At 35.8% G+C, this 27,867-nt stretch overlaps 1 protein-coding gene across 2 annotated transcripts in view; it reads left to right on the plus strand.

Moving 5' to 3' along the window:
* GRIA1 (glutamate ionotropic receptor AMPA type subunit 1) overlaps positions 1-27,867 on the plus strand; it is a 343,445-nt gene that overhangs the window by 157,977 nt on the left and 157,601 nt on the right. For both annotated transcript variants that reach the window (XM_031953566.1, XM_031953564.1), the window contains exons 4-5: positions 2,932-3,116; positions 15,991-16,044. In XM_031953566.1, coding sequence (XP_031809426.1) covers positions 2,932-3,116; positions 15,991-16,044 — 239 coding nt within the window. The remainder of the gene's footprint in view (positions 1-2,931; positions 3,117-15,990; positions 16,045-27,867) is intronic.

Here is a 27,867-nt window from a genome sequence, read left to right on the forward strand (position 1 = left end):
GTGGAATTTAAACTTGAATCTTCTGACTCCCGATCCAATTCTCTTTCCCCATTGTACTGCTCGGCATCCCAGCACAGTAAGAGATACAAAAAAGGGCTTTACTGCAGATTACTACACAATAGACATGATTGAATTGTGTACACATAACATAGATATAAGTCAGCATATTTGTTGTTGTTCAGTCATTCCAGTCATGCTTGACTCTTTGTGACCCTATTTAGGGTTTTCTTGGCAAAGATCTTGAATTAGTTTGCCATTTCCTTTTCCAGCCATTTTTACAGATGAGGAAACTGAGAAAAACAGAGTAGAATGACTTTCCTGGAGTTCCATAACTAGTAAGTGATCAAGGTCATATTTGAACTCAGAAAGATGAGTCTTCCTGCCTCCAGATCTAACTACTCATCCACCCAGCTGCTCTGGTAAATGCCTAAGAGAGATCAAACAAAGTTCTAAGAGATTCAAGGAAAGGAAGAATCATTTCCAGTGTGGAATTGGGGAAAAGAGATGATTGTTGAGAAAAGCTTCATTTAAAAAGTGACACCTGAGCTTTAATAAAAGAAAAGGATTTCAGTAGACCAATATAAGAAGAAAATATATTCCATAGATGGAGGATGGTATATGCAAATGCATGAAAGACCATGAGTCGACTGTTTTGGCAATATATGGTATATAAAAAGAGACATATGAAATTAGTCTGAATAAATGAATTTGAACCGGATTGTGAAGGACCTTAGATGTCAGACTAAAAAATTTTAAGTAATAGGGAATTATTGGAGGGATTTAAGCAGGGCTTCAGAACTTTGTCATGATGTACAATTTGTGATCAGTCCTTCTTGGATAGTGTCCCAGATTGCTTACTCAGAATTAAAGAGTCTGAGCTACATAGCTTACATCTTAATTAGGAAAGTAAATTCTTTCTGAATCTCAGTTTCCTCACTTGAAAAATAAAGAGATTGGATTAGAGGACCTCTATTTTTTTTCCTCCAGTCATATCTGATTCTTCATGAAAACTCTATTTGAGGTTTTATTGGCAGAGATCCTAGAGTGGTTTGCTATTGTCTCTTCCAGCTCATTTTACAGATGAGGAAATTGAGGCAAACAAGGTTAAGTGATTTACCTAGTGTCACCCAGCTATAGTAAGTGTCTCAGGCCAGATTTGAACTCCTGGCCCAGTGCTTTATTTACTACTCCACCTAGCTGCTTGACCTCTGAAGGGTCTCCCTTTTTGCCCTAATTTTTGCCTTACAGAAGTAAGGCTCTGATTTTGGATAAACACAGAGCCTCCACAGAAGAGTGATAATGGTAAACACTAGGAGCTATTGCTAGTTCTGGAGCAGGGACATTTTATGAAGAAAGAGATAGTTTGGAAGACTGGTCTAACAGCTTTAAGTATAAGATAGCTTTGAGGAAAAGACAAGAATCAAGGCGCTTTCCCTCACCGCCCCCCCCCCCCTTTTGTTCTTTCCTGTTACCTTCTTTCAACAGTTTCCTGGGTCTGACAGCAGGAACTCTGGGTTCCAGCCAGAAAAGAGCTATTTAGAGGAAGGAACTGCTTTGTAAAGTGATGAGGCTTGGGGAATGAGAAGAAAAACAAAAACATTTTCCACACAGAAGTAGCTCGGTAACCAGTCATGACCCAGGCTTCCCTGAGGGAGGCTCAGCCCCATTGAATATCTGACCTAAAAGCTTTGAAAAAAAGAACTCCAAGAACCACAAAAAGAGTCTTAGAAAGAGCAACAGCAGAAATATCTGAATGTATCAGCCAACTTTTGTTTATTGAGCACCTACTATGTGCCCAGGACTGGGTGTGACCCTTATGGGTAGTAAGAAGAGTAAGACATTGACTCTTTCCTTGAGAAGCTTAGGAAACATGTGCAAGGAAATAAGTGCAAGGATTAGTGCACTTAGAATCCAAAGACCTGGATTTATTCCTTACTATGGCACTTACTGGGTTGGTGTCCATATAGACCTTCTAAAATAGAGGCTACTCCTCTAAAAAGACATATTTTTTTAAAAAAAAAATTTAAAGATATATTTGAAAAATTCAGCCTGCATAGAGACTGAGCCAGCTATAGGACAGAGAAGACATTCGTAGGATCATCATAGATTTAGAAATGAAAGAAAAACTTTAAAGTCATCTAGTCAAACCCCTTCATTTTACAAATGAAAGAAGTGAGGCCTAGAAAGGGCAAGGTAGTGGTCATAGATCATACATGGCTCTTGGTAGAGTCAAAGATCCAACCCCAAGTCATTTGATTCTATAGCCAGGGTTATTCATATATTCTGTCACACAGCTTGAGTTTTTAACATCTTGAAGACTTATTTCCTCTTCCTTAATATAGAAATAAACTAGGTATGAGGATTGGATCTGTGCTTTTACTGATATAAGAACATCCCTGGTGAAGAAAGCCATTCTACTAATTCAAGTGAGCACTTTCTCAGCAATTTATAATCTTAGAGAATTGCTTAGGGGCACTGAGAGGTTAATTGACTTTCCCGGGATCATACGGCCAGCCTGTGTCAAAGACAGAACTGGAACCCACATTTTCCTGCTTCTAAATCCAGTTCTCTATCAATAATACCATGCTGGGAATAAACAAATTTTCTTCCCCTAATTCACAGGAAGCTTATGATATAGAATGTGATAGGTGGACACATGAAGGCTTTAGACAGTCAGTGCCCCAGGAATTCAGAAAAGAATAAGGTCAGTGGGGTATTAGGGCAAAAGTGCAATGCTTCCAGAAAGAAGTAGAACCTGAGCAACGGCTATAAAGGATGAATAGATTTGGATCACCAGCTAGGAAGGAATATGGGATCCCATACACTTGGGAGGACTAGGGTGGGAGATGGAAGTTAAAGATTCCTCAATGGACCTTCATGTTCTTTTAGAATATTTTTCCCTTTCTCTTTCTCCTCAATTCTCTACCCCAGGGTTGTCAGTTCTACAGAAAGTCCTAGACACTGCTGCTGAGAAGAATTGGCAAGTGACAGCTGTCAACATCTTGACAACAACAGAGGAAGGCTATCGGATGCTATTTCAAGACCTAGGGAAGAAGAAGGACCGGCTGGTGGTGGTGGACTGTGAATCAGAGCGCCTGAATGCCATTCTGGGCCAGGTAACTTTCTGGCAGTAACGTACTGGCATAGGAAATCTGGCTGATGGAGACTGGTCTGGCAGAGGATGAGGTGGGGAGAGGGAGAAAAATTAAACAGGAAGTCAGAAGATAATATTGTCTGTCCTTAGTATTTACCAGTAAGAAAGAACATGGAAAATACCTCTACTGCTATATAGTAATAGCCTAAGAAGGTAATATAATATTACTGGAATTAGAAATCAGAAGAAACTTGGGTTTCACTCCTGGTCCTGATACTTACTGTGTGATTCTAAGCAAACATTTTTATTTCTCTGAGTCTTGGTTTCTTTAGCCATAAAATTAGAATAACAATATTTCACAGGGTAATAATATCTTCATAGGATTTCTATGAGGAAAGTTCTTTGTAAAGTCTTAAAGAACTATAGAAATTATTATTATTTCTACTACTGCATCTGCCAGGAAGTAATTATTAGCATAACAAATGGGTATTTTAAGTCTGTGAGCTGCAGGACTTTGCCAGAGCTGTAGAACCCTCCAAAAACTATAAAGATTCCAAAATGCTGACATCATCTTTCCAGAAGGGTCAAAAGAATATGATGAGCTGATATGATTAACATCTAGCGATGTTTGCTTGTGGTACAGCACCATATTGTTCCAACTATTGGCTGTCCTTGAATATAAACCTCATCTCTAAAATTAGAACTCATGGGAAAGAAAAAGATAAAGTTATATGCAGAAAAAAGAATATGAAAACTATTTCCTTGCTAGTTTCCTTCATGTGAGAATTTCAGGGGTTTAAATACATAAATATTTATCAAGTACTCTGTTCAAAATTCTGACTATGTGATAGACAAGATAAAAGTTTAGTTAAGGCACCAACGTTATCCTCATGCAGTTTGCATACCAATATGGAAATAGACACATAAGTGTAGTACAAAATAAAACATGTGTATATGAGAGTTGCAAACCTAATGTTTCATGAGACTCACCAAAGGGGTGGGTGGATGCCTCACCCACTTGGAAAAAGTAAGGTTTCTTGGAGGAAATTATGTATAATTTAAACTTTAAAAGGTCAGGTTGGAGTTCATCCAGCAGAGAAGGAGGAAAGAAGGCATTCTCGGCAATAAGAATAAGAGAAAAAAGTCAAGAAAGCTCAGATTGCATGCAGAGGAAAACATGTGGTCAACATGGCTAAAATGAGTAGAGTTCATGGAGAACCGCAAAATGAGATAAATTAGGGTAGGGGCATGTTTGAGAGATTTTGAATGATAGACTAAGGATTTTGATTCCGGGAAACCATTACAAAGTAGTATAATAATAACATTTTTAGGAAGATAAGTCTGAACAAGTATAAAAGATGAATTAAGGTATAAGGAAGTATAGAACTGGAATGATGTTAAGGTGCTATTGTATTTAGTCTAGTAAGAATATTAAACTCTATATTTTTAGGAATAAGTCAAATAATAGGTACAGGAAGGGAAGCTAGTTGTCTCAGTGAGCTTTGAGACAATTAGTGACTTGTCGTGGGATGTGACTCATAGGTGTCTCAGCCTCTAACTCCCAGCATAGAGAACTGAGTTCCAGCTATGGAGCAATTTGGTTGCCATGACAATATCTGAAACCTTAAAGACAGGAGGCACATAGATATTTCACAGTTTAAGAAAGAGGTACCCAGATCCAAGAGTTTTGAATGTTGAAGGGGAAAACAAGTTGTTCAATCCATAGAGTGCATTAGCTAGATTGAAGAACCTATATAATAACAACAACAAAGCAATTCCTTACTACCACAACTCCCCAAGCTGCACACAAAAGAGTTAATTGGGGGGAGAGGGAAGGCATCATAAATAAAGAATTAATTCTTGCCAGAAGTTCATCCATCTAACCTGGTCATATTATAAATAGTAGAAATTCATGTCAGGACACAGTTCATATGCCTTGGGACACAAATCCTTAGAAATAGAAGAGATTCTAGAACAAAAGAGTCTGAGGATATAGAATACATTATTGCAACACACGACATAGTATGTTAGAAACAGAAAATAGCTTAGAATAGTGGAAGATTACATTAACATTATCTGTGTTCTATTGGATTTTTTGTTTTGTTAAGACTGTCCCAATTACATGTTAAGTAAGTTAAGTAGAACTTGGGGGTGTTGCCCAAGTATATTTGATACTTCTGGTTTGGAATGTAGAATATTAATTAGATCATAGAACATAGAATGTCAGAACGAAAGGCTCCTGGAGCATAGAATGTCAGAAAGGACCACAGATGATGGAATGTTAGACCTGGAAGGCACATATAGAATATAAAATGTGAGACCTGAAAGGGACTTTAGAAACCAAGTATTATCCCTCTCTCCAAATGATACCATGAGTCTGAAAATCTGCAAGACAGCTTTCCTTTCTCCTGGTTCATGTTTCTGAGGAAAGGCTAGATTTCATGATCCATCATAAGCAAATTGTGCCTTGAGCTAAGGGTTATAATGACCTCAACTCATGTGCTCATTAACCAAAATATTATGACACTCTGTTCTTCAAACTCCCAAGAGACCACAAAACAGGCCTATTGCTAGGAGAAATAAATGTTTGATGGAGCTTATTTAGATTGATAAATAATGCATGTTTATAAAAATCAATTAGCAAAAAATATATTTTACAGAGATTTCTAAGCAATGTTACTTAACCAATTGGGACCATTTTAAAAGGAAAGAGCATGGAAGGAGTAATGGGCCAGTTCCGAAGATTGAGAACTGACAGAAATAGTTGTGTGTGGCCTCATGTAAATTACTTCTACTCTCTGAAATGCAATTTTATCATCCTTTAAATGGTGATAACAATATTTAAACTTTTTACCTACCTTACAAACCAGGTGCTTTATCTAGTGAAATTCTATTTTTCCTATTAATAACCATTTTTTTCTTTCCTGCTACCTCCCCAAATGTGCTAGGAGAAAAAACAGAAAACCCTACTAATAAATATTCATATTCAAGCAAAACAAATTCTCACAATGGTCATATCCAAAAATGGGTCTCTTTGTGAATAAGTAAATGCTTTCTAAATTGTAAATATCAAGCATATTGTTTTTGTCCTCTTTCAGATCTGTTAACCACCCTCGATCCTATTGAGCCTGAGTGTTTATGTCAGCTGTGCCAACTCAGTGCTACTTAAAGCCTGCAAGAGTTTAGAGATTTCTGTATTTCCAGGTGCCAGGCTCCCCTCAGGAATTAATGCAATACAGATCATTCTGGGCATCATATTCTAAGGCAGAAAAAATCAATAGTTTTCATTGTATGGTAAGAAGAATCCATACTATAGGTTCTTCTCTCTCCACATCTACAATTGTGAGATCTTAAGCATTGTTCTTTCATCTTCTTTATCTCTAAAATAAAGACATTGGATTAAAATCCTAGACACATTCTACTTTAGAACTTCAGATCCTGTGTGGTCCATGGTCATAAGTCTTTCTGCCCTTATAGTACAATAAAATATGCAAGTAAAGAAAAGGATCTTAGACATTATCTAGTCTGATCACATAATTTTATCTGGAAAGAAATTGAAGCCAAAGGAAGAGAATAGGTTTTCACTTGAGTTTCATTTTTTTCTATTATAGCTTTTTATTTACAAGATATATGCATGGGTAATTTTTCAGCATTGACAATTGCAAAACCTTTTGTTCCAACTTTTCCCCTCCTTCCCCCCGCCCCTTCCCCCAGATGGCAGGTTGACCAATACATGTTAAATATGTTAAAGTATAAGTTAAATACAGTATATGTATACATGTCCAAACAGTTATTTTGCTGTACAAAAAGAATCAGACTTTAAAATAGTGTACCATTAACCTGTGGGGGAAATCAAAAATGTAGGCGGACAAAAACAGAGGGATTGGGAATTCTATGTAGTGGTTCATAGTCATCTTCCAGAGTTCTTTCCCTGGGTGTAGCTGGTTCAATTAATTACTGCTCTATTAGAACTGATTTGGTTCATCTCATTGTTGAAGAGGGCCATGTCCATCAGGACTGATCATCATATAGTATTGTTGTTGAAGTATATAATGATCTCCTGGTCCTGCTCATTTCACTCAGCATCAGTTCATGTAAATCTCTCCAGGCCTTTTTGAAATCATCCTGCTGGTCATTTCTTATAGAACAATAATATTCCATAATATTTATATACCACAATTTATTCAGCCATTCTCCAATTGATGGGCATCCACTCTTCACTTGAGTTTCAAAACAACTCACTCTCACAGGTGATGTCTAAGGCTCTCTCCTGATTTCTGATTTTTTTGGTGATAAGAAAAGAATTCATAATCACAGTTCTTTCTTTCCCAAATTTTTTACTCATTGAGCCCCAGATTCTCAGTTTCCAGGAATGTTTAGTACTAAGAACAGTACTTGGAATATAGTAGGTACTTAGGAAATGCTTATTGATGCACTGACAGTAAGAAGTTTTGTTTTGTTTTTCCATTTTTTTTTGTTTCACAAATGTGTACTAGAAAGTAATGATAACTTGTCTGTATGATTCTATTTTAGAGGCATTAGTTATACCAATGGCAATAGTCCTGAGAGGAGGGGAATAGGTTGGAAAGGAAGCCAGGCTTCTAGTTTCAGATCCACCGTATTATTTGACAAGTCATTTTCTTTCTCTGTGACTCAGTTTTTCATTGTTCAGTCTTGTCTGACTTTTCATGACACTGGGAACCATACTGTCCATGGAATTTTCTTGTCAAAGGATACTGGAGTTGTTAACTATTTCCTTCTCTAGTGGGTTAAGGCAAACAGAATTAAATGATTTGTGCAGGATCACATAGCTAGTCTGAGGCCAAATTTGAACTCCAGTTTTCCTAACTCTAAGCCCAGCAGTTAACCATCTAGCTGCCTCAATTTGCTCACCTGTAAAATGAAGATTGATAATAATATGATAATAATAATATGATCTAATATTCTATCCACCAGTATTCTTAGAGTGTTTTCAGCATGAATATTGTGTTCTCTGCTTTGATATCCTAGCTTGGAAAAGCAGTATGTTCAGATGAAGTGCTAATCATGGTGATTATAGGAAGCTAATGGAGGCCATAATGAAAACATCGTAATAAGCATCTCAGAGAATCATTATTGTCCTTGTTCATTTTCCACAGCTAGATGGGTTGGCAAAGATCATCTTCTGGACATGGGAAAGAGAAAAACCAATAACAAAATCTGCCACAAAAGCTCACGTGGCTGGTTTAGGCTGCTACTCTGTAAAAATCCTAAGTTAATCTCACGAATATGGCAGTAGCTGGGAATCTTATGAGCCTCTTCCTGGTTTGGAAAGAAGCAGGACTGATATCCAGTTCTAATTCTGATGCCTAATTCACTCTGGGACCATGGATTTAGACTATTTCTCTAGGTATCACTTTTCTTTTCAATAAAATGTGACCATCTTGCCCTAGAAGTTCACAGAGCTATTATTATATAAATTGCAATGATAATAATAGTTAATATTTATAAACCAGTTCAAAGTTTAGAAAGTATTTTATATGACATGTATTGTTAAATGACAAGATATCTAGAAAATAAGGAAAGTGATAATCTGACCTCTGTTCTACTCACTCTGCTATTAAAAAAAAAAAAAAGAAAAGAAAATTGTATCAGTCACTAAAAGTCAAATCTTTGTTTTATGGGGGTGTTAGTATCTAACCATTTTTCTGGACCTTTTTTATCGTATGATTTTAAAAGCTTAGATTTCTAAGCACTTTAAAACATTTCCCATTCATTATCTCATTAGATACTTATAACAGCTTCATGAATAGGCAGGATGGGAATAATTATCCTCATTTTACAGATGGGAAAACAGAGGCTCAGAACAGTTAATGGATTTTCCCAAGGTTGTAGAACCTCAGAGTCAAAAAGGACTTTAGAAGTCCCCTAGTCCAAGTTCTTTCATTTTAGAGATGAAGCAAATGAATCTCCAAGAAAAGGTCGGAGCAAATCATTGGTTTAGACTACATAATAACCCAGATCTCCTGCCTGTGGTTTTCCAACATTTTCAATTTCACCACTAGAATCAGGGTTGAGAAGGCTAAGTGAGGGATAAAGAAAATGGACCTGAGTTCCAATGGTCTTGTGATGGAGAGAGCCATGTTTACTCAGAGAGAGGACTGTGAGAAATGTGTAGATCCCAGTTCTTTTTGTTGGTTGCTTAAATTTGGTTTTTTCTCATTTTTTTCCTTTTTGATTTGATTTTTCTTTTGCAGCATAATTATTGTGGAAATTTGTATAGAAGAACTGCAAATGTTTAACGTATATTGGATTACTTGATGTCTAGAGGAAAAGGTGGGGAAAATGAAGGGAGAAAAAATTTGGAATGCAAGGTTTTGCAAGAGTACATGTTGAAAACTATCTATGCATGTGTTGAAAATAAGAAGCTTTAAAAATTTTTCAAATGAGAAGGGTTAACACTAATCAACAAGAAAGAAGGAAGGAAAAGGAAAGAAAGAAAGAAGTAGAAGGAAGAGGGAAAGAAGGAAGGAAGGAAGGAAGGAAGGAAGGAAGGAAGGAAGGAAGGAAGGAAGGAAGGAAGGAAGGAAGGAAGGAAGGAAGAAGGAAGGAAGGAAGGGAGGAAGGAAGGAAGAAAAAGGAGGGGGAGGTAGGGAGGAAGAAAGAAAGAAAAAAAGATGGACAGACCTGACTGTAGGGGAGATTTCACACTGGGAAATGTACTGCTTCACACTGAGCATATTTTTATTTGACTTCTTTGTGTTTATTGGAAGGTTTATAATGAATGTATCTCAGTATCGAAAGTGCATCAAACCATGTGACAACAAGATGAAGAAGTTATGAGGAATTATCCATAAAACTCATCCCAGTAGGTTTGAAATTCCTGGGGCTAGAATTTCAGTGCCTTAACCTCCATTTCAGAAAATCCATTGTTTGCTCCTGCATTTAATTACTCCCCCTATAAAAATGTGTGAATTGCTATTCACATACATTTAGTTAAGTAGATGTCTGAATATGGATTTTAATAACCCTGGAAATTTATTCAGTTATAAGAAAAGTTCAAGCGTGTCTCACAGACATTTGTATTTTCTTGGTAGTCTTGGTGAGATAAGTGGATTAACTTTATTACCCCATTTTGCAAAGGAGAATGAGGAAAAACCAGAGCAGATTTTACCCTAGTCACACATAGCTAAAACCAGGACTTACTGGTTTCCTTAGTGAGGGCTGGTCCTCTAATACAGGCGCTCCCTGTTGAATATTATAGCTGCTACTGAGAATCTTGGAGTAATATCTAGCCAATGTGGTACAGTGAAAACAGTTTTTTTTTTAAAGTTTGCCTTCATACAAATTACATAACATTTCCCTTAAAAAAAATCCTGTGAGCTAAGTGCACTGTGATCAATCTCCTTTTTATCAAGGAGCAATGAGGAAAAAGCTTAGGTTCCTAAAGAAGTGACTTGTTCTCCAGATTTACCATTAAAATAAAGGGCAGAATTAAGACAATATTGAAGTTGAAAGGGACCTTAGAAGTTACCTAGTTCAGAGATTATCCAATCAAAACTCAAATAGAAATGAATCCTTAAAGTCTGCATATTGATTTAGAAAACCACAACTTAACATTATTTATGTAGTATTGTATTTTTAATTATGTGATTACATAAACATTTTTCAGTTACAATTTAATCTGGTTTTCTGCTGTACCAAGGAATTTTGTGGGAAGCTAGTTTCATACCCCTAGTTTAATCTCCTCATTTTACAGAGGCAAAAACTGAACCTCAGATAGGTGAATCCATTTGCTCATGGTCATATCAGTACAAGAATATTCTGGTAAATGTTTAATAATCAGCTTCCAGGAGGAAAATGCTTATGCAACATACTTTAAAGATTAATTTGTACTGCTAAAATTTTCTGAATTACTTTATTAAGTCTAGAAAATCAGCAAAACAACAAATTAATTTCTAATTTGAGGTGTATATTTAAAATGTAAATGCTCACACTAAAAATTTAATAATCAACTCCTGCAAACTAGTACAAAAATATCTGTCACATCCTGAATAGTTTAACTGGGAAAATTGGGAGGGTTCTCAGAAGCCACTTAATCTGATGATTAACTCTACAGGAATCCCCTTAAAATGTCTCCAATGCTAGTTAAATAGTCATCCAGCCTTCACTTGAAGATCTCTAGTGAGAGGCAACTTCTCCATATTTTCTGTTATAGATAGTTTTCACTGTTAGAAAAGTTATTCCTTACATCAAACTGAAATCTTCTGTGACTCCCAGAGATAATTCTTCAATGACTCTTATTCCTGATTCTTCTAGATATGGCTATGAAAAATTCCAACCTTTCTTCTACATACCAGCTTTCTAAACATTTAGAAGATAGCTAACATGTTCTCTGACATGATTCTTTCCATAGGCTAAAAGTGCCCAGCTTCTTCAGCATTATCTTCACTCATTCACCATCCTGTTTATTCTTCTCCAGATACTTTCCAACTTGTCAAAGTCCTTCCCACTATGTGACTCCTAGATCTAAGTACAATCCTGGTCTGACAAGGTATTTGGAACCTTATTCTTCTCTTAATAAAGCTTAAAATGTCATTAGCTTTTTCAGTGTCCATGTTGCACTATGGACTCATATGAAACTTAAAATGTGCTACTAAAAAAACGCAACAATAACAACAAAAAAATAAATAAAAAACACTTGGGCCCTTCTTTTACAGAAAGCATTGTAATGAGTGAGAGAGCCAGGATACAAAACTAGAATGATCATCTCCAAGCTTAGTGTTCTTTCAACTCCATGCTTTAATCTTTCTTTAAATCTGAAGATCTAGCCAGGCCAACACTGCCATCATTTTCAAATCTGACCTTTAACAAGCCAATTCTTCTCTCTTTCTCCATTTCCAAATGTACAAAATTAGGAAATTTGGTCCAGATGGAGGTATCTTATGTCTCTTGTATCTCTAAGTTTCTATCATTATATGACTATATAATTCTTTAACAAAATTAAATTGGGCATTTGTATTTCAAAGTTACAGTTAGATCAAATAATATCCTTCCTGTCAAGATATTCAGCAAAAAATCCCTACCTGCCTATCTTAGTTACCTCATCTTTAATAACAACTGCCCTACTTAGCTCAGGGGCTTTTGATGATGATCCTGTGATGCCCTGGAAATGAAAGTTTTACTGAGTATGAAGCCTGATACAAATACAAGATGTTATCCTAAGTCATCAGCACTAGACAGCTCCTTGAAAATCACCTAGTTAAAAGGACAAAATGCCATAGCAGATAATGCTGAACTTAGAAATCTAGGGTCCCTTCTTGTAATAGTATCATGTACATTTCAGTCATGTCCAGCTCTTTGTGACCCCATTTGGGGTTTTCTTAGCAAAGATTCTGGAGGGATTTGCCATTTCTTTCTCCAACTCATCTTGTGGATGAGGAACCTGACACTCCTTACAATTAATCAGATCCCCTCATAAACAAATACTGTCAAGCAAAGTAAATAAATTTGTTGGTCACATATAAAAATTCATTCCTCACTTTGTTAGAGTTCATCATCTTTTTGGCACTAGATGTAGAAGCATGCTTCATCATCAGTCCTCTCAAGTTATGCTTGGAGATTTCATCAATTAAAGTTTCTGATGTTTTTCAATATAATTTTTCTTTACATTATGGTGATAGTCCTGATTCTGCTTGTTTTGCTTTGCTTTGCATCCCTTTAAAAGCTTTCCATGTTTCATATTCTTCATTTGTTATGGAATAATAATATTCCATTATGTTCATTTTCTACAAATTGTTCAACCATTCCCTCATTTATGGGCACCCACTTTCCTCTCAGTTCTTGGTTACCTTCAAAATTCCTGTAATTAATACTTTTTTATACATAGGACTTTTTGTCTTTGGTCTCTATATAACATATACTTTCTATTGGTATCATTGCCTGAAACAGTCCATATCAATTAGTTAAAAAATACTTATTTAGGAAATTAAGTGTATCGGGTACTATACTAATCCAATAATAGACATAGACTAAAGTGTAACCACCTTTGTGACTGCTATAGAGTGAAGATGAAAGCGATAGGCATAAATAAGATCAATTGACATAGCAGTCATGGTGTTTGAAAAAACAATCAACAAGAATGTTAATGATGTCAAGGAATAGAATAGAAAGGAACACTTTGATCCAGTTATTGTAAGTAAGGGAGTCATATATCCCAAGTAGATTAAAGAAAGAGGAAAGGATTGTTATGTACAAAAAGTTATAATAACACTTTTTATGGTAGCAAAGAACTAGAAACTAAGGAGGAGGATGTCCCCATTAATTGAAAAATGGCTGAACAAATTATAATATATACATATAATTAAATACTATTATGTCATAAAAAATGGCAAAAGGGACAGTTTCAAAGGAACCTTGGGATATTTTCATGAACTGAGGAATAGTTAAGTGTACGGAACCAGGAGTATAGAATAACCAGAAGTATGTATAGAATAACAAGACTATAAAAATATTTTTAATTAAGAACTCTGATCAGTGCAATTTACAACTAGGATTCCAGAGGATCCATGATGAAAAAAGCTACCCATCTTTTGACATAGAGGTAATAAATTCAAAGTGAAGAATGAGACATATATTTTGGATGTGGCCAATGTGAGAATCGGTCTTGCTTGACTATGCATACTTTTACAAAACTTTTGTTTTTCTTTTTTTTATTGTGGAAACAAGGGGAGGAAAAAGAAATAAAAGTTTGTTAGATTTTCTTAAATAATTAAATAAAAGAAAGAAGGAAAAATAACTTGGAATTTGATAAATGGCAGCAAAAGTATCTCCATTGTATGATACAGTCTGTGAGAGTGAACTACAAAGATGACAAGTGATAATGGCAGAAAGAGTATTTGAAAATATTTACAGTGAGCAAGGAGTATGCTGACTTTCTTTCTGAACAGCTTCATCAGTAAGGAAAGTATGTTTAAAAGCCAGAGGAGATCTTAGAAGCCATGTAGAGCAAACTCCTAATTTTACAGATATAGAAACTGAAAACCATAGAGGTTAAATGACTTGCCAAAGAATACTCAGGTAATATTTGTCAGAGATGAGATTTGAAACCAAGTTCATTGGCGATATGAAAAAGAAACAACTAATATTCAAAACAGTGGAAAAGGAAGAGGTCTCTTCAGGAAGAAATCACATTTCTATGAGCATTTGAAGATGGAAAGATCATGACCTGATAATCTCTAGGGTAAAAGAGAATGTATTAATAATAAAGCAATGGTTCCTGGAGGTATGGGGGGAAATGGAGGGAAAAGAAGGATGTTGGAGAATTCAAATAGGCTGGGATGAAAATAAGAGCAAAGGTGATAAGGAGAAAGGAGCTTTTGTTTAAGCAGTGGGTGACTCATATTCACAGGGGTTAGGGTAACAGAAAGTAATTGGCATGCCATAATACAGGAAAAATACAAAGGATGGAGCTGCATGTAGATTAAATTAACTGCAAACCCCAAATTGGAAAGCTGGTGTGAAAATGTCTCTATCAATGGGTTCTCCTAGGTGGAGCCCCCTCGGTTGATTGGGCCAGGAGACAGAGGGTTTTTTAATAGTGAAGGAGGCTTCTAATCCTGGGCACCATATGCCAGAGATATCTACGTCATTCTACATTTCTCTACCACAGTCCTTTTGGAAGATCAGGGCCTATACAGGAGCAATAAACAATCAGGCCCCAAAATGATCTAACTCCCTCTCTTCAACTCTCATTGTCATTTTGTTTTCTGTTTGTGCCTTTTCTCTTTAAGCCTTTAATTCTGAAGTGTTCTTCCTGCCAGCTGTATGTGTTCAAATGTTACCTACCATTCAAGGCCAAATATAAGTGCCTCCTTCCCCAGGCAGCCTTTCCTGACTTATTTTTCCATCTTCCAGATTTGAAGTTACCAGCAAAACTGAGCACGTTGTCAAGCATGGTGCTTCAGGAAAAAATAATAGAATGGAAATTCTCCAAGGATCTTCCCAAATCTGAGATTCTGAGATTAAATATATGGATGGATGGATGGAGGGTGGATGGGCAAATGAAGCAAATAGTAATTGGAAAAAAAAATAAGACAAAACATGGTGTAGCATACCTGTTATCCCTGCTTCTAAGGAATCTGTCTGGTGAACTGTTTGAGCTCGGGCAATCTGAGCTAGTTACGAATCCATTCAAGCATATAGATCAAGTCTAGCACCAATGTAGTAAACCCCAAGGACTACAGAGCTAGGAGGCTGCCTAAGTAGGTAAAATTGACTCACGTCAGTAACAATGCAGGCCATAGCATCCATGCTGATTAATAGAAGAATCAAACCTGTGAGTAGGGACTACACTTCCACCCTAGGTAAAATAGGGAAATTGACAGGGAGACACACACACACACACACACACACACACACACACACACACACACAAACACACACACACACACACACACAAAGAGACAGATAGTTAGAGACACACAGAGAGAGACAGAAACAGAGAGAAGGGGAAAAAAAGGAAAGAATAGGGAAGGGAAGAGAAAAGAAAAGAATGGAAGAAAAGAAAGCACCTAAGCCTAGTCTTGAAAGATAAAATTTAAATAGGTTCAGAGGACCCTAGAGATAGAAAAATGAATTAAGACACAGACCTTGCCTTCCAGGATCTTGAAAGAAACAAAAATAATGTGGTTAAGTTAACTAAAAATACAAGAGATGGAAGGTCTGTTCTGGGTGCTAAAGAGGTAATGTAGGCAATAAGTACTGCAGAATTAAAAAAGAGAGAGAGAGAGAATTCATATAAGACAAAGCCATTGTTGCCTGAAGTGGTAGGAAAAATAACTTGTATTGAGTCAGGATAACTGTCATACAAATATGCTGGCTTTTTCTGACCTGTTTCTGTTTTGTTACTATCACAGATCATAAAAATGGAAAAGAATGGCATTGGCTACCACTACATCCTGGCAAACCTGGTAAGTTGGAAACCTTTGGGTTATATGTACCATAAGTGACTTGTCTTGTTTCTGTGTGTCTAAATGAATTGCAATTCTCTTCCTTTTCAGTACCAACTCTGATTGTGGTCCTAGTCTGTGGGTCCTTTAAACTAACAATAGCCCTTGAGAAGGATGTGACAAGCAACTTTACAAATGATGCTTTTGTTTCCCAAATCTTTCTCAAAAAGAGTGAGCTGGAGGTATTCATTAACGATCTCAGTTCCAGACTCCAATCCTGGACGGGATCATCTTCTCTTCTCCTTCTATATTACTTCATTTGATGATATCTTCAGCTTCTATAGATTTAATTACAATCTCTATGTTGATGATTCTCAAATATGTCTACTTACCCCAGACACTCTGCTGACCTCCCATCTCTAGACCTGCCTTTCAGATATCTTAAGTTGGATGTCAAATAGACATCTTAAAGTTGAAATATCCCAAACAGAATTCCTTATGTTTCCCCCTAAACCTTCTCCCCTCCTACTTTCTCTATTGCTGTAGAGGGCAACACCATCCTCTCAGTCCCTTGGGTTCACAAGCTAGAAGTCATCTTGGACTCTTCATTATTTTTCATCCCCTATATCCAAGCTGTTGCTTAGGATTGTCAGCTTCATCTTTGAAACATCTCTCAAATGTTTTTTTCCCCTTGGATACTGCCACCACTCTAGTGCAGGCTCTCATCACCCCACACCTGGACTATTGTAATAGTATGCTTGGTGGGTGTACCTACCTCAAGTTTCTTCCCACTCCAGTCCATCCTCCACTCAGCCAACAAAGTAATTTTCCTAAAGTGCAGGTCTCCTTTTCCACAATAAATTCTAATAACTTCCTATTTCATCCAGGTTCAAATATAAATATAATATATAATTATTAATAATATAATAATTGATTATTATAATGTATGTTATAAAATAAATGTAAAATGTTCTAATTGGCATTCAAAGTTCTTCATAAACTAAACTTTGTAGCCTTCTTATACCTCATTCCCTGCTACTATACTCTTTGATCCAGTGACCTAGCCTCCTAGCCATTTCACAAACAGGACACTTTCTCTCTCACCTCAAGACTTTATTCTAGTAGTCCCACAGACATGAAAATTCAGGGGTCCTCAAACTACGGCCCGTGAGCAGATGCAGCAGCTGAGGACAATTATCCTCCTCACCCAGGACTATGAAGTTTCTTTATTTAAAGGTCCACAAAACAAAGTTTTTGTTTTTACTATAGTCCGGCCCTCCAACAGTCTGAGGGACAGTGAACTGGCCCCTTATTTAAAAAGTTTGAGACCCCCTACATGAAATGCTCGCCTTCTTCCATTCTGACTATTGATCTCCATGGTTTCCTTCAAGTCCCACTTTCTACAGGAAACCTTCCCTAACTCTTCCTAATTTCAATGCCTTTCCTGTATTATTTTCTATTCATTCCACATAGCTTACTTTGTATATATGTGTTTGTATGTCACATACCCTCAATTAAGTTGCAAGTTCCCTGAAGTTAGGGACTATCTTTTGCCTTTTACACTTACTAGCCTCTTAATAATTGTTTATTGATTGATTAATAGCCACAAACATATCAGGAGAGATGAAATAAGATAATATTTGTGCTTAATTCTGTGCCTGATATATGTTATTATTGAGTAAAGATTTAATAAGAGTTTATTGATTTGAACTGAAAAAGAAGTTTCTTGAACTAAGAAGATACCCAGGAGGATGGCTATGATAACAGAGAAAAAACAGGCAAATAAGGGTCAAGTACAACAGAATCCCAGAACCAGGATAGTAGTGGTTGCTTAGGAAATTTCAGCCAATGATCTGATGCCTTTGGGAAGTCAAGACCTTTAGTAGGGTCTCAACCCAGGCCAATTCCTTACAAAAATAGCCCATTTTTCCACTTTGGTAAGAAACCTTAGTAAGAACTGGATAGAAATCATTAATCAATTATAATCAGTAAGGAAACTAAAATCAATGGGCCATGAGGTGGAAAAGGTCCACAACTGTGGCTTTTAGCCCCTGAGAAGAGCACTGCTATCTCTCCCATACCAGCGTTGCCTGAAGTCAGCAAATAAAATGAAGAAAATCAAGGTTTATTTGCTGGTTCCCATTATATTCTTGTAGCAGAGATGATTTCCTTAGAGGAAAAAGAAAGAAAGTCAAGTGGAACTTTGTCAGGATAGAGCAATGCGACTGATTTTTCTTCTTTGTCTTGGTTTACATTCCATGGATTATGTGTTATGTGTCCCTGGGAAAGTATTGTGTCCTGGACCATGTAACTAATTGAGCTTCCTAAGGCCTTGAGCACAGAGAGCACAGGATTTAGCAACAATAAACAGACATCTCATTGTTTGGAAAGCCTGCATTTTGACAGAATCATCTGAGGATTTTCCTTTTTGTGTCTCAGGGTATGAAACCTTAGCAATGGAACTCTGAGAGCAGCTTCCTAAGGGGCTATCTCATCAAGAGCATCTCAAACTTGGTTGTGGATAGTAGGTTAGAGCCAGTCAGCTCAAATCAGCTCCTGAGACACACTTAATATTTTTTGGGGGGGAAGGGGGTGCAAAGCAATTGGGATTAAATGATTTGCCCAGATTAACACAGCAGTAAGTTTTAAGTATCTGAGGCTGGCTCTAAATTCAGGTCTTCCTTACTCTGGCTAGCCCTCTATCCACTGCACCATCCACCCTGATAAATTTTCAACGTGAGCATTTACACTTCAGAATTCAGCAAATGATACAAATCAGGGCTTGATTTTTTTGTTACTGTCTAAATTTAGGAAAATTTCCTAAATTTTAGGAAAGTGGAGGAAAGATGAATAATGCTTATTTAACTTGAAACTGTCTTGCATGCCTTTTTTTTCTTTTCTGGAAAGCCGATTATTAAACATTTACCAGCATATCTCTAAGAGCTATGCAGCAGGTAGTACAACGGTGTGTGGAACCTAACATTGACAGCAACAGATAAGCCTGTAAGCAACATTACAGCATCTGTAACAAGAAATGAACAGGGAGGGCTAATGGTCATTAAGAATCAGCCTCTCACTCTGCAGCAGCACAATGAATATTTAATTTTAGAGGTTTAATCCCAAGAGAGGAAGGGGTGAAGGCTTTCTCAGTATACAGAAGTAGCTAATGTTATCATGTCTTTTGTTTTTTTTTATTAAAACTTTTTTTATTTTTAAAACATATTCATGGACAATTTTTCAACATTGACCCTTGCAAAACCTTGTTTTCCAATTTTTTCTCCCCTTTCTCCCATCCCCTCCCCGAGACAGCAGGCAATCCAATATATTTTAAACATGGTGAAAAAAAACATGTTAAATACAATATATACTTAGAAATTTACATAATTATCTTGCTGCACAAGAAATATCAGATCAAAAAGGAAAAAATGAGAAAGAAAATAAAATGCAAGCAAACAAGAAGAGTGAAAATGCAATGTTGTAATCCATACTCAGTTCCCACAGTCCTCTCTCTGGGTTGACTCTCTTCATCACAAGATCATTGGAACTGGCCTAGAGTTATCTCATTGTTGAAAAGAAGCATGTCCATCATAATTGATCATCATATAATCTTTTTGTTGTCATGTACAATGATCTCCTAGTTCTGGTCATTTCATTTTGCATCAGTTCATGAGAGTCTCTCCAGGTATCTCTGAAATTATGCTGCTCATTATTTCTTATAGAACAATAATATTCCATAACATTCATATACCATAACTTATTCAGCCATTCTCTAATTGATGAGCATCCACACAGTTTCCAGTTTCTTGCTACTAAAAATAGGGCTGCCAAATACATTTTTACACATGTGAGTCCCTTTCCCTCCTTTAAAATCTCTTTGGCATATAAGTCCAGTAGAGACACTGTTGGATCAAAGGGTATGCACATTTTGATAGCCTTTTGGACATAGTTTCAAATTGCTCTCCAGAATTGTTGGATCCATTCACAATTTCACCAACAATATATCAGTGTCCCAGTATTCCCACATCCCCTCCAACATTTGTCATTATATTTTCCTGTCATCTTAGCCAATCTGAGAGGTGTATAGCGGTACCTCAGAGTAGTCTTAATTTTCATGTCTCTGATCAATAGTGATTTAGAGCACCTTTTCACATGACTAGAAATGGTTTCAGTTTCTTCATCTGAAAATCGTCTGTTCATATCCTTTGACAATTTATCAACTGGGGAATGGCTTGAATTCTTTTTTTTTTTTTACATACTATTGTATTTATTTCACATTGATATTATATTTCATCCTCCATGTTCATTATTTTTCTGAGGTATATTGGCTTAACTGGTACACAGTAGATACTGAATAAATATTTGTTGATGTTTCTTTAATTTTCCTTAAAAGCAAAAAATGTGATCACTTAGACTGAAAAAAAAATCTAGTAATTTTTTAAACTTATGGTACTAATCATTGTGTTATTTGTAGAAGTCCATGCTATTATTTATTTATTTATTTATTTTTTATTTAATAGCCTTTTATTTACAGGATATATGCATGGGTAACTTTACAGCATTAACAATTGCCAAACCTCTTGTTCCAATTTTTCACCTCTTACCCCCCACCCCTCCCCTAGATGGCAGGATGACCAGTAGATGTTAAATATATTAAAATATAAATTAGATACACAATAAGTATACATGACCAAAACGTTATTTTGCTGTACAAAAAGAATCAGACTCTGAAATATTGTACAATTAGCTTGTGAAGCAAAAATGCAGGTGTGCATAAATATAGGGATTGGGAATTCAATGTAATGGTTTTTAGTCATCTCCCAGAGTTCTTTTTCTGGGCATTGCTGGTTCAGTTCATTACTGCTCCATTGGAAATGATTTGGTTGATCTCGTTGCTGAGGATGGCCTGGTCCATCAGAACTGGTCATCATATAGTATTGTTGTTGAAGTATATAATGATCTCCTGGTCCTGCTCATTTCACTCAGCATCAGTTCGTGTAAGTCTCTCTAGGCCTTTCTGAAATTATCCTGTTGGTCATTTCTTACAGAACAGTAATATTCCATAATATGCATATACCACAATTTATTCAGCCATTCTCCAACTGATGGACATCCATTCAGTTTCCAGTTTTTAGCCACTACAAAAAGGGCTGCCACAAACATTTGTGCACATACAGGTCCCTTTCCCTTCTTTATAATCTCTTTGGGATATAATCCCAGTAGTAACACTGCTGGATCAAAGGGTATGAACAGTTTGATAACTTTTTGAGCATAGTTCCAAACTACTCTCCAAAATGGTTGGATTCGTTCACAACTCCACGAACAATGCATCAATGTCCCAGTTTTCCGCATCCCCTCAACAATCATCATTATTTTTTCCTGTCATCTTAGCCAATCTGACAGGTGTGTAGTGGTATCTTAGAGTTGTCTTAATTTGCATTTCTCTGATTAATAATGACTTGGAGCATGTTTTCATATGACTAGAAATAGTTTCAATTTCTTCATCTGAAAATTGTCTGTTCATATCCTTTGACCATTTTTCAATTGGAGAATGGCTTGATTTTTTATAAATTAGAGTTAATTCTCTATATATTTTGGAAATGAGGCCTTTATCAGAACCTTTGACTGTAAAAATATTTTCCCAGTTTATTGCTTCCCTTCTAATCTTGTCTGCATTAGTTTTGTTTGTACAAAAACTTTTCAGTTTGGTATAATCGAAATTTTCTATTTTGTGATCAGTAATGATCTCTAGTTCTGCTTTGGTCATAAAGACCTTCCCCTTCCACAGGTCTGAGAGGTAAACTATCCTGTGTTCCTCTAATTTATTAATAATTAAATTCTTTATGCCTAGGTCATGAACCCATTTTGACCTTATCTTGGTGTACGGCGTTAAGTATGGATCAATGCCTAGTTTCTGCCATATTAGTTTCCAATTTTCCCAGCAATTTTTATCAAACAGTAAGTTCTTATCCCAAAAGCTGGGATCTTTGGGTTTGTCAAAGACTAGGTTACTATATTTGTTGACTGTTTTATCCCTTGAACCTAATCTATTCCACTGATCAACTAATCTATTCCTTAGCCAATACCAAATAGTTTTGGTAACTGCTGCTCTATAATATAATTTTAGATCTGGTACAGCTAAGCCACCTTCATTTGATTTTTTTTTCATTAATTCCTTGAAATTCTTGACCTTTTGTTTTCCATATGAACTTTGTTGTTATTTTTTTCTAGGTCATTAAAATAGTTTTTTGGGACTCTGATTGGTATAGCGCTAAATAAATAGATTAGTTTAGGTAATATTGTCATCTTTATTATATTTACTCTCCCTATCCAAGAGCATTTAATATTTTTCCAATTGGTTAGATCAGACTTAATTTGTGTGAAAAGTGGTCTAATTTTGCTCATAAAGTTTCTGATTTTCCCTTGGCAGATAGATTCCTAAATATTTTATATTATCAGTAGTTACTTTAAATGGAATTTCTCTTTGTAATTCTGACTGTTGGATTTTGTTAGTGATATATAAGAATGCTGATGACTTATGTGGGTTTATTTTATAACCAGCTAACTTTGCTAAAGTTGTGGATTATTTCTAATAACTTTTAGCAGAATCTCTGGGGTTCTCTAAGTATACCATCATGTCATCGGCAAAGAGTGATAATTTGGTTTCCTCATTGCCTATTCTTATTCCTTTAATCTCTTTTTCAGCTCTTATTGCTAAAGCTAGCGTTTCTAATACAATATTAAATAGTAACGGTGATAGTGGGCAACCTTGTTTCACTCCACATCTTATTGGGAATGGTTGCAGTTTGTCTCCATTACATATGATGCTTACTGATGGTTTTAAATAGATGCTGCTGATTATTTTAAGGAAAAGTCCATTTATTCCTATATTCTCAAGTGTTTTAATAGGAATGGATGTTGGATTTTATCAAATGCTTTTTCTGCATCTATTGAGATGATCATATGGTTTTTGTTAATTTGGTTATTAACATGGCCAATTATATTGATAGTTTTCCTAATATTGAACCAGCCCTGCATTCCTGGTATAAATCCTACTTGATCATAGTGTATTATCTTGGAGATGATTTTCTGTAGTCTTTTTGCTAATATCTTATTTAAGATTTTAGCATCAATATTCATTAGGGAGATTTGGTCTATAATTTTCTTTCTCTGTTTTCAGCCTACCTGGTTTAGGTATCAGTACCATGTCTGTGTCATAGAAGGAATTTGGTAGGACTCCTTCATTCCCTATTTTATCAAATAATTTATATAGCATTGGGGCCAATTGTTCTTTAAATGTTTGGTAAAATTCAATTAAATCCATCTGGTCCTGGGGATGTTTTCTTAGGGAGTTGTTTAATTGCCTGTTCTATTTCTTTTTCTGAAATGGGACTATTCAAGCAATTTACTTCCTCCTCTGTTAGTCTGGGAAGTCTGTATTTTTGGAGGTAGTCATCCATTTCACTTACGTTATCAAATTTATTGGCATAAAGTTGAGCAAAATAACTCCTTATTATTTCTCTAATTTCCTCTTCATTGGTGGAAAGTTCTCCCTTTTCATTTTTAAGACTACTAATTTCATTTTCCTCCCTCCTTTTTCTAATCAGATTTACCAAAGGCTTATCTATTTTATTGGCTTTTTCATAGAACCAACTCTTAGTTTTATTAATTAGTTCAATAGGTTTTTTTACTTTCAATATTTTTAATTTCTCCTTTTAATTTTAGAATTTCCAATTTTGTATTTGATTGGGGGTTTTTAATTTGGTCTTTTTTTAGTTTTTTTAGTTGCAAGGAATGGCTTGAATTCTTATAAATTTGATTCAATTCTCTATATATTTTAGAAATGAGGCCTTTATCATAACCTTTAAATGTAAAAATGTTTTCGCAATTCATTCATAAATATATATATATATATATATATGATGCTTCCCTTCTAATCTTGTCTTCATTAGTCCTGTTTGTACAAAAACTTTTTAACTTAACATAATCAAAATTATCTATTTTGTGTTCAATAATGTCTATAATGAACTCTACTTCTTTTTTGGCCGCAAATTTCTTCCTTCTCCACAGATCTGAGAGATAAATTGTCCTTTGTTCTTCTAATTTGCTTATAATATCACTATGTCTAAATCATGACATTTTGACCTTATCTTAGTGTACAGTGTTAGGTGTGGGTCAATGCCTAGTTTCTGCTATACTAGTTTCCAATTTTTCCAGGAGTTTTTGTCAAATAGTGAGTTCTTATCCCAAAAGCTGGGGTTTGGGGGTTTGCCAAACACTAGATTACTATAGTCATACTTTGTCCTGTGACTCTAACCTATTCTATTGATCAATTATTTTATTTCTTAACCAGTACCAAATGATTATGATGATATCCTGGCTTTTGATTCTTAATTAATGTTTTCTGGGCTTCCTTAGAGCTTTAGTCAGTTAGACTGGATACCTGGGGATAGGGGGTGTAAGTCTGTACCTCTCTGTACTCCTCTTGGAGATGAGTAGCAGTATCTTGCCACTAATTGTATCAGTCTAGGATTGTGGAAATGGTTGGTGGAGCCTTGATGGAGCCTCTTGATGAAGCACTCCTTGACTAAAATTTCCTGAATATATGTAACAGTGATGATGGATGTAACTAATACTATAATATTTGGAAAATACTTCCCTTGCAATAGTCCCCAACTTGGGCCTAGGTCTTCTAACCCACAGGTATGATATTTCTTTCACCTCTATTTGTTGTTTTTTCCAGTTCAGTCACTAATTAACTGTGTAACTTTGGGCCAGTCACTTAATGACTCTGTCTCTTTTCTCAATGGTAAAATGGATTTTAAAAAATTGTTATGCTGTCTACTTTTCAAAATTGTTAGGAGGAATATGCTTTTTACATAGGAGGGAAAGGAAAAATATAGTAGGAAAGCACTATAGAAATGTCAACTCTTACTGATATTATTGAGAATGCTTGGATTTTAAATAACTGGGATCTCCAGGGAATTACACATCTTACCTCAAGGAAATAAATCTCTAATGCTAGAATTTTAACCCAAATAACAGGTCTATAGAAGTGAAATTTTAGGGTTAAAAATCTCCTGAAATCAAATCTCAAATGTGACCACCTAATTTCCTCCCTGTAGCATCCTGGAGTTGTGCCTCAAACAGCACTAAACTATGATCACTAAACAGTTTCCTAAGAGCTACTGAATAGAGGTTGGGGTTCACATTCCACTGTGTAGGCCACTACTGCCCCAGAGTTTCTCTTGTTACCAAGGTAGTTCATTCTGTCTCCATTTAATACTGCAATTGCTTTTCTCCTCACAGTTATTCATGAAACTTTGAACTAATGGGATGTAAATTACAAACAGTATTTAAACACAGAATTCATATATGCTTAAATAGATTAGTTGATAATTAGGCTTCAAATGACTAATTAATTCAGTTTAAAGCATGATTGCTGGTGTGTTTTCCTTCCCTTTTAGAAAAATAATATAATTTATAAATTGAAAAGAAAAAAATGTAGACCACATAATTATCCTGGTGTTATATGTTACAGACCACATTCTTCGGAGTATTTATTATTGAGTTGTAGTGAGAGAGTTCTGCCTTAGGGATATGTGAGAAAGATTTATTTTCAAAGTTGGAAAAGGAGAGAAATTACAGAATTATCATTCCCCACTGTTTTGTACTCACATCCTCCTGACTTCAAGCCCAGTGCTTTATCCTCTGTGTCATCTAGCTGCCCCTAAAATTTCTCTCTTTATAACTTCTCATTGATTCTGATTCTGTCCTCTGAGCCAATCAACAGAATGAATGTGATCATATACATGCATGTGTATGTGCCTATCCACACACATAAACAACACATACATCACAACCTATATATACCAATCTTTTCTTTTCTAGTTTAGCTATTTTTTGAATCAATTAAGATGTAGAGCAAGGAAGGAAACTTATTACCAGATTCAGAGAAGTAAGAAGATTCCAAAAATTAAAGTTCTTCTTGAGAAAAAATACAGATCAGATATTGAGAATGAAAAATCAGGGAGGAATCAACGAACCTGAGAGATATGTCCAAAGAGGAATTTCTAAATCAATATTTGTTATCGTTGAGTCACTGTAGTCATGTCCAACTCTTGGTGACCCTATGTGGGGTTTTCTTGGCAAAGATACTGGAGTAGTTTGACATTTCCTTTTTCAGTTCATTTTCCAGATGAAATACTAAAGCAAACAGGGTTAAGTGGCAGAGGCCAGATTTGAACTTGGAAAAATGAGTCTTCTTGACTCCAAGCCTAGCATGCAATCTACTGTACAATGCAGGTGCCCCCTAGGTCAGCAAGTCATTAGCAAATGTGGAACAAGTCAGAACCAATTGAGCCTATAAGATTTTTCTATTGTTATTCCTTAAAGATGCTTGATCAGACTAAAGTCTAAAAGTGATGAAGAAAAAGCAAAAGATTTCATGAGTTTTTCCCCCTTTTCTTCTTGGTTTGGAGATAGGGGCTATCCAAGTTTTCTAATATTCATTATATTTCAAACAAAAACTACAATTTATTTGCCATGCCGAAATAAAGCCATGAAATTTTGATTTTTTAACATATACAGTGGAATCTATCCTCTCCTACATATCACAACTATCCACTCTATTCTCAGCTTCACCCTTCTCATTTTCAGTGCTACAAAGATCATCAATGGGGCCTAACATCTGAAGACCTGTGTTTGAATCTTGATTCTATAACTTACCTGTTCTGTAACTTTAGGCAATGCACATAACCTCTCTGAGCTTAATTTCTCCCCTACAAAATGTCAACAGCAATGCTTTCACATTACCAACTTTACAAGGTTGTTTTGACACAAATGCTTTGGAAAAACTTAAGCCGTTATGAAAATGTGAGCTTATCATCAAATGTCAAAAAAACAAAGAGTTCTGATTGAATTTTGCCACACAGATTGTCTATTCCATCTGTCTTGTGACACACTTTCAGATGATTTAAAACAGTGATCATAGGATTTAGAACAAGAAGAAAAATAAAAGATCAAGAAATTTAACATCTTCATTTTACAAATGAGAAAAGTAAGGCTTAAACAACTTACATAACTGAACCAAATTCACATGAGAAACAACTAGCATTCACATGAGAAACAACATTGAAGACAAATCAGTACTTTTAGTCTTCTCATTCTTGTATGATATGACATTTCTGACCCCCTCATTATCTAAGCAGTTAGGGGCAGCTAGATGGAGCAGTGTATAGAGTGCCAGTCTTGGAGTCCAAAAGACTCATCTTCCTGAGTTCAAATCTGGTCTCAGACTCTTACTAGTTATGTGACCATGGGCAAGTCACTTAACTCTATTAGCCTCAGTTTCCTTATTTGTAAATGTGCTGGAGAAAGAAATGGCAAGCCACTTCATATTCTCTGCCAAGAAAAACCCAAATGAAGTCACAGAATCAGTCACAACTAAACACCATCACCACCCTTGTCAACCTTCCTCTGGTTTCACACCAGATTGCCATTGTCCTTCTTGAAATGTGATATCCAGAAGTCCAGATGGTGTGCAAATGCAAGGAGGGTGTTAGGTGAGCTAATTGCCTTCAGTCTGACAGTTCACATTTCTACAATACTTTACATGTTATAAAGTATATTCTTCACAACAACCTCATGAAGAAGATATATCACTACAGATCAAGAAATTGAAAAAGAAATTGTTAGTTACCCCAAATCCCATAATAGGAAATGTTGCAGCCAAGCATCAGAGCCAGCCCTCCTAATATCAGCGTGTGCTCTTTCCACCATATCACCCTCTATTAAGCGCTTCCTTTACAACAAGCACTGCCTTTGGTACTGTGGCAGATACAAAGC

Source organism: Sarcophilus harrisii, chromosome 2 (assembly GCF_902635505.1).
Source record: "Sarcophilus harrisii chromosome 2, mSarHar1.11, whole genome shotgun sequence".
Classification (NCBI taxonomy): Eukaryota; Metazoa; Chordata; class Mammalia; order Dasyuromorphia; family Dasyuridae; genus Sarcophilus; species Sarcophilus harrisii.